This window comes from Penicillium diatomitis, assembly GCF_028827545.1.
Source record: "Penicillium diatomitis strain IBT 30728 chromosome Unknown utg000015l_segment0_segment0, whole genome shotgun sequence".
NCBI classification, from domain to species: Eukaryota; Fungi; Ascomycota; class Eurotiomycetes; order Eurotiales; family Aspergillaceae; genus Penicillium; species Penicillium diatomitis.
The window spans coordinates 1,075,635-1,091,162 of record NW_026623187.1 but is presented as its reverse complement, the minus strand read 5'-3'; the positions used below and the strand labels follow the sequence as shown (position 1 = coordinate 1,091,162).

The 15,528-nt window shown below is 52.3% G+C and overlaps 3 protein-coding genes across 3 annotated transcripts; 1 reads left to right on the top strand and 2 right to left on the bottom strand.

Annotated features, from left to right (window-relative positions):
* Positions 1–314: 314 nt before the first annotated feature.
* N7539_009124 (VOC family protein) lies at positions 315–2,347 on the bottom strand (the record flags this gene model as incomplete). The annotated part of the gene is made up of 2 exons (XM_056938719.1): positions 315–2,010; positions 2,172–2,347. 2 exons carry the CDS (start codon positions 2,345–2,347, stop codon positions 315–317), a joined length of 1,872 nt encoding a protein of 623 aa, XP_056786096.1.
* A 5,831-nt stretch (positions 2,348–8,178) lies between these two features.
* Positions 8,179–9,389, bottom strand: N7539_009123 (18S rRNA pseudouridine methyltransferase; the record flags this gene model as incomplete). Its single annotated transcript, XM_056938718.1, has 2 exons — positions 8,179–8,655; positions 8,808–9,389. 2 exons carry the CDS (start codon positions 9,387–9,389, stop codon positions 8,179–8,181), a joined length of 1,059 nt encoding a protein of 352 aa, XP_056786095.1.
* A 4,269-nt stretch (positions 9,390–13,658) lies between these two features.
* On the top strand, positions 13,659–14,944 carry N7539_009122 (ESCO family N-acetyltransferase; the record flags this gene model as incomplete). The annotated part of the gene is made up of 3 exons (XM_056938717.1): positions 13,659–13,690; positions 13,748–13,802; positions 13,859–14,944. The coding sequence occupies 3 exons, from the start codon at positions 13,659–13,661 to the stop codon at positions 14,942–14,944; spliced, it is 1,173 nt and encodes a 390-aa protein (XP_056786094.1).
* Positions 14,945–15,528: the final 584 nt, after the last annotated feature.

The following is a 15,528-nucleotide window of genomic DNA, read 5'->3' as shown; positions in this document are numbered from 1 at the left end:
CCAGTGTCCATGCAAAGCGTCATAATGAGGGAGAGCTATCCCTGAAGCAATCAATCTGTCGTGAAGCCAGTTCCGAAACCAATGCTGAGAGATGACACAAATGACACAAGGCCAAAAGTGCAACAGCTGGTTGTATGATGATGATTTGTGATGTTGAGAAAAGAGGAAGAGAAATGAATGAAGAAAGAAGAAAAAGACGAAGAAGAAAGTAAACAGAGAGGGATCGCGTGACTCTAGCCTTCCAGTAGGTTCCAGGGAAACCCAAATGGAAGACATGGTCATGATGCAGCGAGACGATCAGATCGCCCTTTGGTTTATACCATGACTTCGGTGCCCCGCCGGCTCTCAACCTTTGAACCACCTGTCTTGAGATGACGGTGTGATGACCTTGAGACTTGACTGACACTGTCCGCCGGCCTCACGGGTTCGTCCATCTTCGACTTGGACGAATGTCGCGACCCGTGAGAATGTGTGTGCTTCGAGTGCTTGGAATGTTTCGAGTGATGCGAGTGGGTGGACCGACCCGATCGACTTCCGCCAACCTGGCTGATTGAATCGTCCGGGGTCACGTTGGAATCGACATCGACATCAATGACACTCTCGGGAAGGAGAACATGGCGTGCAGAGATATGCGATCGTGGTGCCTGGCTTGCAGCGGGGCTGTAGAAAGAGTTGGCTGAAGAGCTGGCTGGGAGCGGAACATGACGGGCAGACACGGTCGATTTGCCAGATTGACTGGGCGCCGCGCTGTAGAATGTGCCCGAGGAACTAGCTGGCAGAGGAATATTGCGAGCCGAATGAGAGGATGGGGCCAAGCTGCGAGCATCGGAAGCGGGTTCTGCACCACCTGCAGCTTTCGACGGCGCATGAGACTTCACCGTGTGGACGCTTGGCGAGGAAGTTGAACGGCAAACCGCAGCGCGAGGGTGTTCCGAGAAGCCGTCATCGGTACTGTGACGGCGATGAGAGGCAGAGGTCTTGATGGTGGAGGCAGACGAATGGACACTGCCTGCGCGAGGCTTATCCGCGGCGTAGCTGCTAATGAATGTACTGGGGTTGCAAGGGTAGCGTTGCTGCGAGGCATAGCTGCGTGGGGGGTAGTCAATCGCGCGCAGAGGGGCATCTTCCGGGATCGAGTAGACGCTACCTCCGTCCGACGCACGACGGCCTTTATCATCTTGGTAATGTTCGGTGGCCTCGTAGACCGTACTGGCCCACGGATTCTTAGATATGACGCTTCGGGACGCTGTCGATCGAGCAGCAGACGCGGAAGTGTAGACACTGCGTGCGGGCGGCGCTTCAATGGCCCGAAGCCCGTTTTCTGCTTGATATCTTGCCTCTGAAACCTGTGAGGGAGGGGCCATCAATTGCAGCAGATCGGGGGCGTACTGGTGCAGACTGGGAGGCGCTGCGACTGCCTCTTTCGCCTCAGCGTTCTGGGACTCCGAATCGCCTCGGACCATTGCGTACGCGACAGCTGCACCGGCTGCAGCTCCGATCAGGGTGCCGATGATCGTTTTGGCGGCTTTGCTACCATCGTCAACTTTCTGAGCTGGCGGCTGCGGTGCTGGCGGAGGGGTGCCGTATGCCAGAGCTGATCCTGTCGATTTCACCGAAACGACGGATGGAGCTGAGACGGTCCTTTCGACCACCGTGGGCGCTTTCGATATTGCACGCGATTTAACGGTGGTGGCTTTGGACGCAATGGAGTTCGCCTTGGAAACAACCGAGCCCGCCTTGGACGCGGCGGAGCCATTCTCGATAAGACCGATTGTTGGACTGCCGGCGACCGACGCGGCAACCGACGGGGCGGCTCCAGGCCGGTAGACTGCCTCGATGCTATTCCCGTCAAAGTCTATGACCGCAGCACTATAATACCCTGTTTGAGAGTCGCGGGTTCGCGGCTCGCCATGGTATTGGCCACCGGCTTGGATGGCCGAGTGAAAGAATGTGGTCACAGCGTCTTTCGACGGAGCGGGGAATGCTACATGTGCGGCACTGGGTAGAACACTGTCGAATTGGGAATAGTTTCAAGATCAGTAAACGTTGTGTTTCTTTGCCATGGGGATATGTGGATCGAGCCTTGTGCAGTATGGCGGAAGACGGGTGGGGTCTGTTGCCGCGTGTATTCGGACGTGAGGTGTGTTGAGTCTATTGACTAGAGAACATACCCGGGCTTTTTCTCGGTGATCCAGAAATCGGCGGGTTCTCCCTGCTTCTGACCAAATCCGATATAGTCATCATGACGGCCGATGAATTGATATCCAAGAGGCTGCAGGCAGGAAAGAAAGAAAGAAGTCGAGGTGGGGAGATGTGAGACGGTCAAGGTCAGATGAGAGACGGGCATCGCGAAGAAGGCTGGTGACAGTAGAATGAATCGCCCGCGGACTAAGCAACGAGCATCAAGAGTGCAAGTGCGGTGGCTCGACCGAGGTATTTAATTGAGGAGGAAGATCGGAATATGATGATTAGAGCTCGATCTGTGCAGATGAATAGAATTTAAGGATGCCCTGCACCTCGATGCAGGGCATCGTTATATACGGTGAGCCAAGTAGGGCGACGAGCAGGGCGGAAAGGTATCCTGGACCCAACACCAGCATGCCAGATAGAGGTGCCTCGGAGTGATTAGCTGGAATCCACGATGACACACACACACACCACCCGACGCCTGGTCTACTGTATTGGGAGCCAGAGTCAATGCCGATGGGCTCTGCCAGCTGCAAGGAAAAGGGGACGGAGTATCCAGTTTGTGATCAAAGAACTCCGATTAGTTCGTGAGCACAACGTTTGACTTGCCTCATCGAGGTTTGACCATCGCGAGCCCACTCTTGGCCCTTCTGCCCGATAGCCCCGCCAGGACATGTATGCAGAGCGGTTTTAGTGTACCTCCGGACGCCTGTACAAGTGTACATCGGTAGACGACTGCGATCATCTCACGCGGTTCGAGTTGGCTCATTAGTCAGTCAGTCAGTCAGTCAGCAACATCAGTCACTTGACTTCCGCTGCGAGAACTGTCCCATCTGGTCAGATTCGGGGAACAACTGCAAGGCCAGAACGTGTGGACCTCAGTCACTACCCGAATCGGCCATCCATCCATCAGTGCGCGCGCAAGTATCCAGCCGAAGAGGGAAAACGCCAACGAGTCCGACCGGGCTCCAGCAGCAGGTGGAACCGCCCGGAATCAGGCCCAAGCAACGCCTGCAATAGTCGTCTTGCACTGGACCGTCAATCGTGGAGAGTGTCGCGCGTAACGTCGTGTAGACTGTAGAACTAGACTGTAGACCGACTATGCGCCAACTCACCAGAGTCTCTGGCAACTGGCCCACGGAGCACGAGAGAGCAGAGGGGCAGCAGAAAAGTGGGTAGTGGATCAGTGGGGAGGTGGATTTGGATGCTGACTCGCAAGAGGAAAGGCCAAACGTCCAAGTCCAGTCAAGTCACCAGTACTAGTCCAGTAGTAGTAGCGGGTGCATCGGTCGCTGGATCTGCCAGAGCCGGGTTGGAACAAGGTGGGCGGATACCAGAGAGAGTCTCGTCCACGGACAGTTTACCATTTGGCCAGGTGAACCTTCCAACTCACTGCTCACGTCCGAGTAGTCGGCGGGAGTTGGTGATGACTTAGCCACTTACCCAATTGAGCGAAGTGCGCCGGAACAGCTCACTGATGAAACGAGAGTTCCCCGTGAGCAGACTGGCTGTCAACCTGTTCAGCATCCCAAGCGTCGTGCGGACTAGAGCATTTTCAGAATGGGCATTTTCAGAAATGAGGCGTCGGAAGTGAGGCGTGGACTCGAAGCATGAAGCGACCACCAGGCTGGGGCTGTTTGGTGGATGATGACTACTGGAAGTGCACAGTGTGCATTATACATTGTATAATGTACATCTCCCCTAACCAATAACTACTAACTACTGGTTATTAAATGCTAACTAGTTACTGACTAATCGAACTAGTCTACTAACGTAGTTATACAGTTCTCCAGGCTGACAGCGATGTTGAGCTCGCGACGATGGACCGTCTCCGGCAACGTCTAGATTTCCACTGCAAGTGAAGCTGTTATGACGATTGGCGCCCTCAATCCTGTCCTGCGACCTAGAGTATTGGAAAAGGATGGACCAGAGTCCAGAGGGACTCAAGACGTAGCCAACTTGACTCACGTGTTCAAGATGGAAGATAAGCTAGTACTTCGAACAGTCTGTTCTACTACCCTGAGCCTTCAATTGAGACTATACCCCTTTCGTGGATGGTATACACTGATGAAGAAGTATACAACTATACACTGGGGCCTACTTTAGTCTTCCATTCCACTTATGTGAATGTAGTATGTACTCCCTCTGTTAGTGGACAGGATTTACTCGACAACCTAGATAACCATTCACTTCTCCGGCATCCCTCGAAAATGAGCATTGTCCATCTCCCGGTCTTGCTGTCTTCATACAACTGACCAAAGCACAAAATCCAGGGTGTCAATCGTGATGCGATAAGGCCATTTCTTTTCCAAATCAGCAATGGTCACCGAGAAGGATCGACACGAACGACAAGTTCGTAAGAGTCCGGAGAGCAGCGGGGCTCGCTCAGGTCGCAGAGTGGCCCAGGCCTACGAGGGACCGCTTGACTTGAAATATCATCAACCTGGAAGTCAGCAAGTCGGACTGTGGGAGAATAGGAAAACAACCAAGTCGCTAACTACTCACTTTCCCCTTCTACAGCAATACAATAGTGACTTCATATGTACAACGTGCAGAGCCCTCTGATATCGGTGAATTATCGCAGACAATCCCCTTAGATGTACAATCATAAGTTAATGAAATGACCACCTTCTTACCTAATTACCTACTAAGTTAACTACTACCAAGTGTCTCCCAATGGAGTACCTCGTTGAAGCCCACCGAGTCGGACACTCGACAAATGCGTGGACGCATCCGAGTGGACAAAGGGGACGTACCAAGAGGGTACAGTCACAACACGCAGTTCCATGATCAATCAGAGCCGTCGATGAAATTGAAAATTGAACGTCCACTTCACCAAGGTGGAACTGCTGGGTGGAGAACTCGAAAAAAATGGGCACTGGACACGGAGAGTCGGGGCGATCGGGAAAGGGAAATATCGGGATTTTGCTGGAGTGCTTGACCGCTACTACTGCTGGACTCGAGTCCAACTTTGTCGCTCTTGTATTTAGTGGGAGGTTACTAATTTACCTGATTCATCAGGATGACGATCCTCTTCAGAGGATATCTGTTCGACCGCTTCTGGAGACCGGGACAGCAGAACCCAAAAAAGCTTGGTGCAGGACTGGGTCATCATGGCATATGAGTTGATGCAGTATTCGTCGGAGCTCTTTGGTGTTTATGTCGGGTTCACGACAGGGCACCATGCCTTTCCTTGCTTATCATGGCGGGGAAGAGGAACCTCGGAGGGGCCCAAGGTGGGTTCATGGTCAAGTGACAGAAAGGTACTGCGTCGGTGAATCGCAAGGGATCAACTCACAAAGCACGATGGCATCTTTGCAGAGAAACATCATCGGTGCTCGGAGGTACAACAGTGACTGGACTACCTTGGTACCTAGTCCTACTAACATACTAGTCATGATCCACGCGTAACTTGAGTTGCAGCCACAAGTAAAGTTGATCAAGCAGTAGCTACCAGGTATAACCTCAAGTCCAGTAGTCTACTAGTAACCTACTACGTGAGGTATCGACATAGCACTCGATGGTTTGGAGTTTGCATTTCGTACTTTGTACAGCAGAGAAGGAAACGACATCCCGCCTATACTCTCCCGCCTCACTGGCAACCCAACTCCATGAACTCAAGGACCTGATCGGACTTGTTCAATACGGTCAAACGTCCTGCCTTACTACTAGGCGAAATGCTTGTGTTCTAGCTCTACCTATGAGTCCTACTGTCCTGGACTCCTACCCCATTCATCGGCCGCTCTACCATCCTAAACAGCCTCCAAGGGTCCGAAAACTACAATCCCAAAAACCGGGTCCATCCGAGAATAAACCGCTCCAAAGTTCAAGCGGTCATCACGCTCCCTATCCAATTGACCTGGGCAGATGTGCAGCTGATTCCTTCGAGATCAGGTCTCCAGTGTGAACTGATTAGGTACATGGGTTGGGTACCTGAAGTGAGGCTACTAGTGCCATGACTCACGAGTATAGAAGTACTACTAACTCACTAATAACTTACGTAGCTATTCTCAGCCATTTCGGCGATCAATATCTATCTACCTGTGCTTACTCTCAGCCATTTTCTAAGCACTGAATAGTTATGTAGAATAGTAAGGCTGTGTTGCTATGTTAGCTTAGCTGATGGGTCCAGACTTTCGCTGAGCTGGAATAGAGAGAATCTCCGTTCGGGCGAGACCCGGAAGATTTGAAGCAACCACCTGTACTACCTTGGCCACATATCACGGGTCTGGTGTGAAAAGCTACAGCCCCGACGTTTTCATGTCGTCCATGACCATTCTTCCGGGACGAACAACTGCGTCAATACAATTGAAACTTCGATGCCGCTTCGAATGTAGCCTGGATCTACATGTAACATCATACATTGCCCGTATCATGTGTAACTGTGTACGACTAGTAGACTCCCTAAATGGGTCCCTCCACTATCATAGTACCTTACTACCTACTCCCTACTAGATAATCGCTCCCATTGAGGCGGACGCTTGATGGACAGAGTGTCCAAGGAGTACGTATCACGTACTAGGTACTAGGAACTGGGTGGTCCTCATTTTGTGAGCTCGACTCCAGCGCAGTGGAGAGTGACACTCGACAGCGGATTCATTTTCCCACTGGAAAGTGCGACGGCGGACTCCGTACCCGTCTTGCGATGACGTCTCCACGTTCTGGGGCTGGAATTCGGAAGGCTGGGGCGCTGTATGCTTTGTGATTATCTGAGTTTCACCTGGTGAGTATGTATATGTATACCGGCAGCTTATGGAATACTCGAGTACTTGGAATAGACCGGCACGGCCTTGGTTTCTGTCGCGCTATCTGAGATCCAGAAGAGATTGATCTGGCGACATATATTCATTACTACAGAGACTAGGGAGGCTTCTGTAGAGCTGCATTCCGAGGGCCGTTTGGAGAGTAAACAGTGACTTGCTTGATTAGCATTTACGGGGGGCTTCTTTTCAAGAATAGTGACTTCGATACGGAGTACGGCCTACCGACACAGAGTATCCTCCATGATAGGATAAAAAGCAAAATCGCAAGGAAACAATCTTGAAAATGAGTACTCTCTTTCACACACAAATAATATATCACCGAAATCTCAGAAAACCCTGTCAAACAACAGGATCCCGATCGAAAATTTGTTCACTTTTCTAAATCTCATTGCCACGGTCAAAGGTAAGAAAAGCCCGCTTCGTCGGGGAAGACGAGAAGGCTTTTCGTTTGCTTTTTCTTTTTCTTTTCCGAGGCCAAGGCTCTGAATTAGGACCGGTCTGGCGAAAAGGAACCAAAGGCCATCCAGTCCAGTTGTATCGCCATGCGTTTTTCGGCAGAAGGGAAGAGTGATCTCTGGTCTTGTGAGGACTCCTCATCGTGGCGTAGACATGACACCTTCGTAGACATGACACCTTCTGGTAAAAGAACGAAGAGGAAAAAAACGACAGCACCATCGCAACAACAACTCATGCAATATTAACCGAGACCCGGCTGCTCAGTCAGACCAGAGAGAGGTCACGAGTTGCGACACTCGGCGACAAAAGACATAACACATTTGAGCGGGTCATACCATCACTCATCGACCGTCGGGTCGACAGACAGGTAAATGTTGGGTGTAACAGATGTAGAGCCAAACACATGGCAGGGTTAAGCGATTCGCCGATGCCAGCAAATGCATGAGAGCAAAAAAAAATCGAGAACGTTGAAGAAAAAGAAGAAGAAGAAGACTTGTCTCCATCTTCGCATATGTCGAAAGACGGACGGATTCAACCCCCCCCCCTTTCCAAATCCACCCATTTGTGGAGTTCATTTCACAAATTCAAGATACAACTCAATTCAACAGCAAGGGCCCAGTGGTGACCAATCACCATGGCAAGGAAATTCGTAGCAGTCATAGACACGACACGCTGGAGGAAGCTTCTTATGGATTTTCCGTGTGGGGCGGCATGTCGATGGACGCGCGCGTCACGCTGCGCGATTTGAAACAAGTGGGAAACTGGACCGCATTCACAGAATGTCCCAGACCTCCTCGGCTGCGTGGCAGAACTTGCTGCAAGCCACACTGGCACTGAGACTGTAGTTGCTGATGGAGATGGTGTCATCCTTGAAGGAGTCGGCGAAATCGTCATGACCCTTGGCCATGGCACCCACAAAGATGGCAATGCTCTCATTGGGTCCCAGCGACTCGATATAGTCCCGAGTACGGACGACGGGCGCATCGAAACTCATGGTCACCTTGCGGCAGTTGGGGGGCAGGTGGTCGGTGATAGGGTTCTTGATGACCTTGAGCAGCTTCTCTTGCGAGTTGGTCGAGCGAATAGAGAGACGGTGTAGTAATTGAACCATCAGACCAGCAAAACGCTTGAAGGTACGCGGGATCCGAACGGAGGGGTTGACTTCGATCAGAACACCCTTGGCGGTGTGGATGAAGATTTGGAGGCGACCAGCTTTGTTCACGGGGGAATCGAGAAGAGTGAGCAGGCACTACGCACGAGAAAGAGAATCTTCAGTCAGCATACGTATACCATGCGATCGACCACATGACGTTCGCATGATCCATCCCGCAGCGAGCTATTCACGTGGAGGGGAACCGAGGAGAGGTGGGAAAATCAAATTCGACGCAAGAAAATCCATACCTGGTGTGTAATATCCGGACGAGCCTCGCTGATGTCTCGGTTCATCTTACGCATGATACCAATGTGCTCATCGCTGTTCAGGAGAGAATATTTCTCATCCTTGGCCCCCGCACGCCCACTAGAAGCTCGATAGGTTTCCAAGCTGGCATTGGAGAGGATGACAATCAATCGCTGAGTGTCCTTGTCATGCGATGGAATTGGCGCATGTTGCTCGGCCACGAGTTGCGGCAGCTCCGGCGGCGGACATGACTGGGTCCCTGGCGAGCGTCCGTCGTTAGCGAAAGGTCTACGTGTGTCGGGTGACTCGACCTCCATGGCAGCAGCGGCAGCAGCAGCAGCAGCAGGAGGAGGAGGAGATGGTGATGGTGAAGGTGAAAGATGCGGCTCCAGTTCCTCGGGCTGTTTCTGCGGCTGCGGGGGCTGCTGATGATAGTGTTGCAGTCGGCCAGGCAGGAATGGAATCGCCGCCGGGAACAACTTGGACGGGCGTGGATGCTCAATCTCGACCTTTGGCTGCGTCCCAGCCGACCGGGGTAGGTCTGATGACTCTGCCGAAACGGCCTCGTTGCTGGCAGAGTCCATCGTGCTGGATTCCTGCTCGTCGCGGGGAAAGAAAGAAAAAGAGCTGGTTGGGGTATGGGACAAGGATAGATTGGAACGTGGGAGATTGTTGGTGGGACAAGACGTCCGTGACAGAGGAGAAGGGGGTGGGGAAAAGGTGGTTACTGACTCGCACGCTTTCGCTTGCCTCCTTGAGCGTCGTCTGACATTATTTAGAGGAAGAGGGTGATGAGGGTGATGAAAAGGCTTCGAACAAATGTCGAAGAAATTTTAGGAGGGACCCGCGCTGTCGAATGTTCCGCGGGTCTAAAGCGGAGCCGAACATTTGGAGGTGGGAACTACCTTAGTACGGCTTGTTGCCCAGACGTTGGGGGAGGCATCTGGAGACTGTGGTACTCTTAGGGCCAGAGTCTAGTAGTCTACTACTGTTCTAATCAACTTAGGTAGAGCTACATGTGCGAGGGATTGGAGAAGGCTTCGATGCTGTCGTGAAACTGCATCTGCACCCGCTGGCGTCTCTTACAGCGTTTCAGCTTTCGGTCTTGAGGATAATCCGGGCTAGGCAAAGTCTCCGAGGCTCCAAGCCCTCCGAACACTCCGGACCCTCTCACAAGTTGCTCGTGCGAGTCAGCTACAAAGGGCATACAGCTAGATACCGCCAAATGATGGAGTTCGACCTCAAGATGCTGAATGACCCAAATGACCTCTCTTATCGTCGCCTCGTAGAGTTAAGTACGCAGCGGAGGGAGCTTGCAGCGAGCCATTATTGGCAGACCTCGCCACCTGCAGCACGCATTGTGTCTTGACAGACTAGTAGTGACTGCACGTCTGTCACTCTACACACCTCACACTAATGGGGGGCGCCAATCATGAATCCATTGACGCCTGCCAGGGAATCTGATATATCAAAGGAAGAGTGATGCTGGTCTGCCCCGAGGCCAGATCACTGTAAGTTCAGCTTCCCTGGGTGGTTGGGATTCGTCACGCCTAGGCGGAGAGCGAAGAGAAGACCATCTGGCACGAGTTCGGACAGTGCACCGTTGATAACTTGATGGAACCGCGAGAAAGTCGACGTCGTAGAGTCTAGTAACCATGCGACCAAGATACTGGGCGCAAATCGACACAAGAAACCCAGCATCTCGTCAAGAATGATGTGAAGTGTAGAAGTAAAAGGCTGTCAGGTATTCAAGCTGCAGGGAATGAAAAGTTCCAGACGTTGAGGCGTGTGGGCACTTGGTCGCCGACGGGCGCTGGAGGTCAAGGTCGCGTGATCTCGATCAATGACCGTGATCCAGAGGATTGTCCCCGAGTCTTCCTACTCGAACATGAACTCGTTTGGCACAAGCGGCTTTGGATTCTACTGGAGATAGCAAGCGGTATCCAAAAACAAATGTGCAGATGTCTGCAGGGTGAAGACCATCCAGAAGACACATCTGCACGAAACCCTCGGCTTGTCTTCCCAATCATCATTGCCCCCGGTCTCTCTTCTCTGAGCTAGGGAATCGCAGATATCGGATGCATTGACGTAGGAATCGCTTTTGAACTGGCACGCTTGAAGAATGGCCCTTCCAACCTTTCCTGGGCTGCTTGATTGACGAACTGGAAGCCTCATTGCTCGCATGGAGCGCGGCAACTTTGACACATGGTCGATAACCATTGATTTTGACCTTGATATCACAGCGCTCAAATCGATGACATGTCCCATGAAAACGAGTGAGGATCACTGGAAGCTAGTGATCGGACAAAAGCAAGGCGTCTTGCCTCAAACGAGACTGAGATTCCGACTCCGAGAAATGGCAAACACCTTCTTTCTCCCTCCGTCGATTCCCAGATGGCCTCGGGTGAAATGAAAATCGACATATGATTCGCCGATCTCTGCTCCTGTTGTGTACACTGTACAGGCATGAAAAATGATCATTTGCCACCGGGTAACGCTGGGTCCCCTCCGTGCTTCTTGGGCGCTTCCAGCAACTCTGTGCTGCGTAAGCATCCCCCGGCCAATCTCATCTGCGGCCACCCGGAAGTCATGGTCAAGGTGGGCAAAGCCTCCACCGAGACAGAAAACCGTGTCAAACTCTCCGCTTCGGGGCCACGAACTGTGCTGTCCGCTGAAGCCCTGATTTGCACCTCTTTGGGATCACGAAAGGTTTTTTTTCCTTCTATGCTCTCCGTAAGAGGCAAGGTTTCTCACCGTGCGATCAATCTTCCAGCCGGAGCCAATCACCGCACCTGGGCTGGACCTTCGCCCAGAGTTGATTGACTAAGACCCAATCAGCAGTGTCAGGCATGAGAGGCCCCCGTCCCCATCAAATCTCCGGTTCTTCCTCGAGAGAAGGTGCCACGAGGTGAATCTCCAGAGCGTTGGCACTTGCTCAGGTCTCGGACCGGCAAGGTGAAGAAGTGCCAAAAGAAGCATTCATCGGAGCGAGGAGGAGCACGTGTGTCCCTTTGATGATGAGCGAACATGGGGAATCATCATAGTAATGGGCACTGCCATCGACCGCAAGGCGCGACGGCTCTTCTGCGTCCCGCGCAGCCATCCGCAGCGCCCAATTCATGCCGAGTTTAGGCGTCCATGGTGAGTGTTAGGCGAGTGCGTCGTTTTGGCCAAGGGGGCGAAGGTTCAGTTGGTTGGAAGACGACCGATTTGTGTAGCCTAGCCTAGCCGTACACCCTGGGTCTGGGAGGGAGGGAAGTTGGCTGTCAGCCAGTCCACTCCACGATGATGACGACCATCTGTCGCCACGCCAACACTAGTCACGAACAATTCTCGTGTCTACCTGGCTGGGGGCTTGAAGGAGAATGCTGAAAAAACGGCTGGACGCTTTGGGTTGGTAGTGTTAATGTGTATGGACCATGGACTATGAGTATGGAGTATGGAGTAGGACTATGGGGCTATGGGCACAGTCACATAGGATGACCATACGCTATAAGTCTATGCGCCATGAGTCCATAGTCATTATAGCAAAGTATAGGTTGTTCATAGTTCGTGGTCACTCCACCACTTTTGTCTAGTAGTCGACTATTTTTGCGCCTGCGTGAGTTTATACCGTATAGTGTATTTCAGTATACACTGTATGGAATACAGGGTATGCCGTATGGTATGCGGTCAGAATGTCCAGCCATCCTGGCATAGGTTGGGCGAACGATCCAATGTCGCCAATGATCCTCCTGCCTAATGATAATCTGGGGGCTGAACTCTGGGCGATGGGCTGGTGGAAAATTCCTGTTGGTACTTACGGGCTCTGCGCCATCGCAGCGAATGAGCAGACGGTCAAAAGTCAATAAGGCGGACTCCCAACTCTTGTTCACGTCATCAGGCAAATCAACGGTCCCCATCTGGACGATAGTTCCTGGCGCAAAAGGGGGTTTAAAAGGAGGTTCCACCTAACATGCCGAAGCGACGGGAATTCACAGCCATGAGAGAGTATGGAGATAGGCTCAGGAGAAGAAAACTCGGAAACGGTGATTCAGGAGTCAAGCTTGCGCCTGTATCAATCCAGTGTCGTCATATACGACACTCAACGTCAAACCTGAGCTCCATAGAACGGCTATTCCAACCTTTGCCTTAACACCCACCTGGTCTAGTACTTCAACTTGAGAATTCTAGCTTCTACATCGACCGAAGTTAGCAGAGGAAGTCCCTCTTCGGACCGACTGGAGCCCAGCACAAGCCAACCGACCAAGGCAGACAGACCAAAAGACCAGCACGAGCGGCAGCTGTGGACAGTCAAGCTTTGGCTTGCGTGGGAGCTTTCCTTCTTTCATCATCTTACAGTTCAGAATCAGATCCCGTGCGTGTCAGGTACAATTCCCTCATCCTTTTGGCTGCGGTGGCAAACTCGTGTCTCGCAGATTGTATTAGAAGGTCCCCATAGAAGCTCATGTGGCTCTGATTGATCCATCACTCCCTCACTGTTCCGACCATGAAACTCAAGGCCTCCTGGATCTGACACCGTCTCTCTCTCTCTCTCTCTCTATCTCCTCCCCACAGTTTTTTTCTCTCCAGCATTCCTTCCGATCTTTAATTCCCGACTCAACTTCCTTACGTGTTTGCCGACCTCTTTCCCTCCCCCCCCCAGCAAGGGATACCTCATCGGGTGGTAAGTGGCTGATCGCACGGAACTCATGAACAGGACCTAAACAATATGACCTAATCCAGTTAGCGCCACGCGTGCAGTGGAACCGGACGATCCGCCTATGTAAACCGGCCAAAGTCCCCTCTCTGCAACTGGTAAAGAAAACAGCTTTTTCCCTCCACTCCCACCAGAGAAGCAGACTTCCAGGGAGATGCCGTGGACAGTCACCAATTCATTCAAGCGGTACGTACTGGCCAGACCCTGGCGACCGCGATCGCCGCGCTAATTGCTCCTCTCCAGCGGCCTCATGAAAACCTACGGAAGACCGACATGGCGCGTCTATGACGACGAACGGGTCGCGAAAAAAGACGCGTACAGGACGAGTCCGACGAGGCCGAGACAAATTTGCAGTATGCGATCCGAGAATCATCAGCGGCCGTCTTGTCCAGCCCGTCGCGCCGGAACTCCATCATCGGCTCCGAAGGTACGCTCGATGATATAGACGATCTCACGACGCCGCCATCGTCGCCGCCGCCGCGACTGACCCCGCCACCCGCGAATACGCGCAAACCGACTTTCGCCTTTCTGAAACGGAAGCTCAAGGAGAACACGGGCGGCTCGCCGCTGACCGAGGTCAACTCCAATAGTGTACGCTCCACGGCCGATCCACCCAAGCAGCAGCAACGCCAGAACAGCACGCATCAGCCGTCATTACCCACATCACAGAAGACCACCCCCAAGCCACCGGCACTGCGTCAAATGCAGATCGACCTAGGAGCGGAGGTACGAAAAACATGTGCGACATGCGGAATGGAATATATCCCGTCGAATTCAGAAGATGCGGCGCTTCACAAGAAATTTCACGAAATGAACTCGACGGGCGTGGACCTGGGCAAGGCATTTATGCGCGCCAATGCATCGCGTTGGGTCTACGAGGCGACGCGGTTCGATGAAGGATACGTGGTGATTGTGGATCGCAAGGCCACACCAAGCGCCAAGAACCAAGCGAAGAAGGTTCTCGAGGTTGTCAACAAGGAGCTCTCTTCCCCTGACATCGAAGATGAGGTGCTCTGGAGTCAAGCCGAGCCTCCCAAGCATTTACACAACGAGAGCTCCGAGGAGAAAGTGGATCGATACCGGGTGTTCCTTCATATGAAAGACAGCCGGTGTGTGGGCCTATGTCTCACTGAGCGAATTTGGGAGGCGCGCCCGGTGGTGCGCAATGACTCGGAGAGAGGCACGGATGGATCCTCGGTATCGGTGAAAGATGAATTGCACCCGGCGATCGTGGGAGTCTCGCGGATTTGGACATCGGGGGCATCCCGAAGGAAGGGAATCGCGTTGGATTTGCTGGACTGCGTGGTCAGCAACTTCATTTACGGCATGGAGATCCCCAAAGACAACATCGCCTTCAGCCAACCCACGGAAAGTGGGAAGCGACTCGCTCAAAGATTCTTCGAAGAGAGTGCGACGTGGCATGTGTATAACGAACGGTGATAGAGCGGTTCCGTCCCTGTGGAGATTTCTCACAGGACAAGACTGTCTCGGGATTGATCGGGGTTGAAGCACTATGGTGGTGGCTCATCTGTGGTAGACGGCGGTTTTGGACTTTCACTTTCTTACATTTACTCTTCATATTATATCCTCCGGTGCAATTCATCGGATCAGGTTCTGTCTTTACGGGGGTCAAGGCATGGTTTCCGGACGGAGAGGGAGAAGGTCTCCTGGGTCTCCTGGATGGACTGGTGGATTTCTGATTTTGTCTCTTTTCTTTAAGCCTCTTTGCATTCGTTTGAGCATTGTACTATATTTATTTTTCCCTCGCCTTGACCGGTTCAGAAGCCCTGACAATCCTTCCCAAACTCCATATTGTGTCTGAATCTTTGTCGAGATAATTCTGTTCGTGAAAAAATAATCGTGTTGGTTCTGAAATGACTTCTAAGGTTCAAATTGCATTTGCAACTGGTATCGATTTGGGCATCCCGGACATCAGCGGAGAAGGAGGGGGCGCATGGATAAGAGGCGCGGGGATCCTGTCTTCTCCTTCCAACCTTCTTTGCCCATAGCTTTCAGCAGAGTTG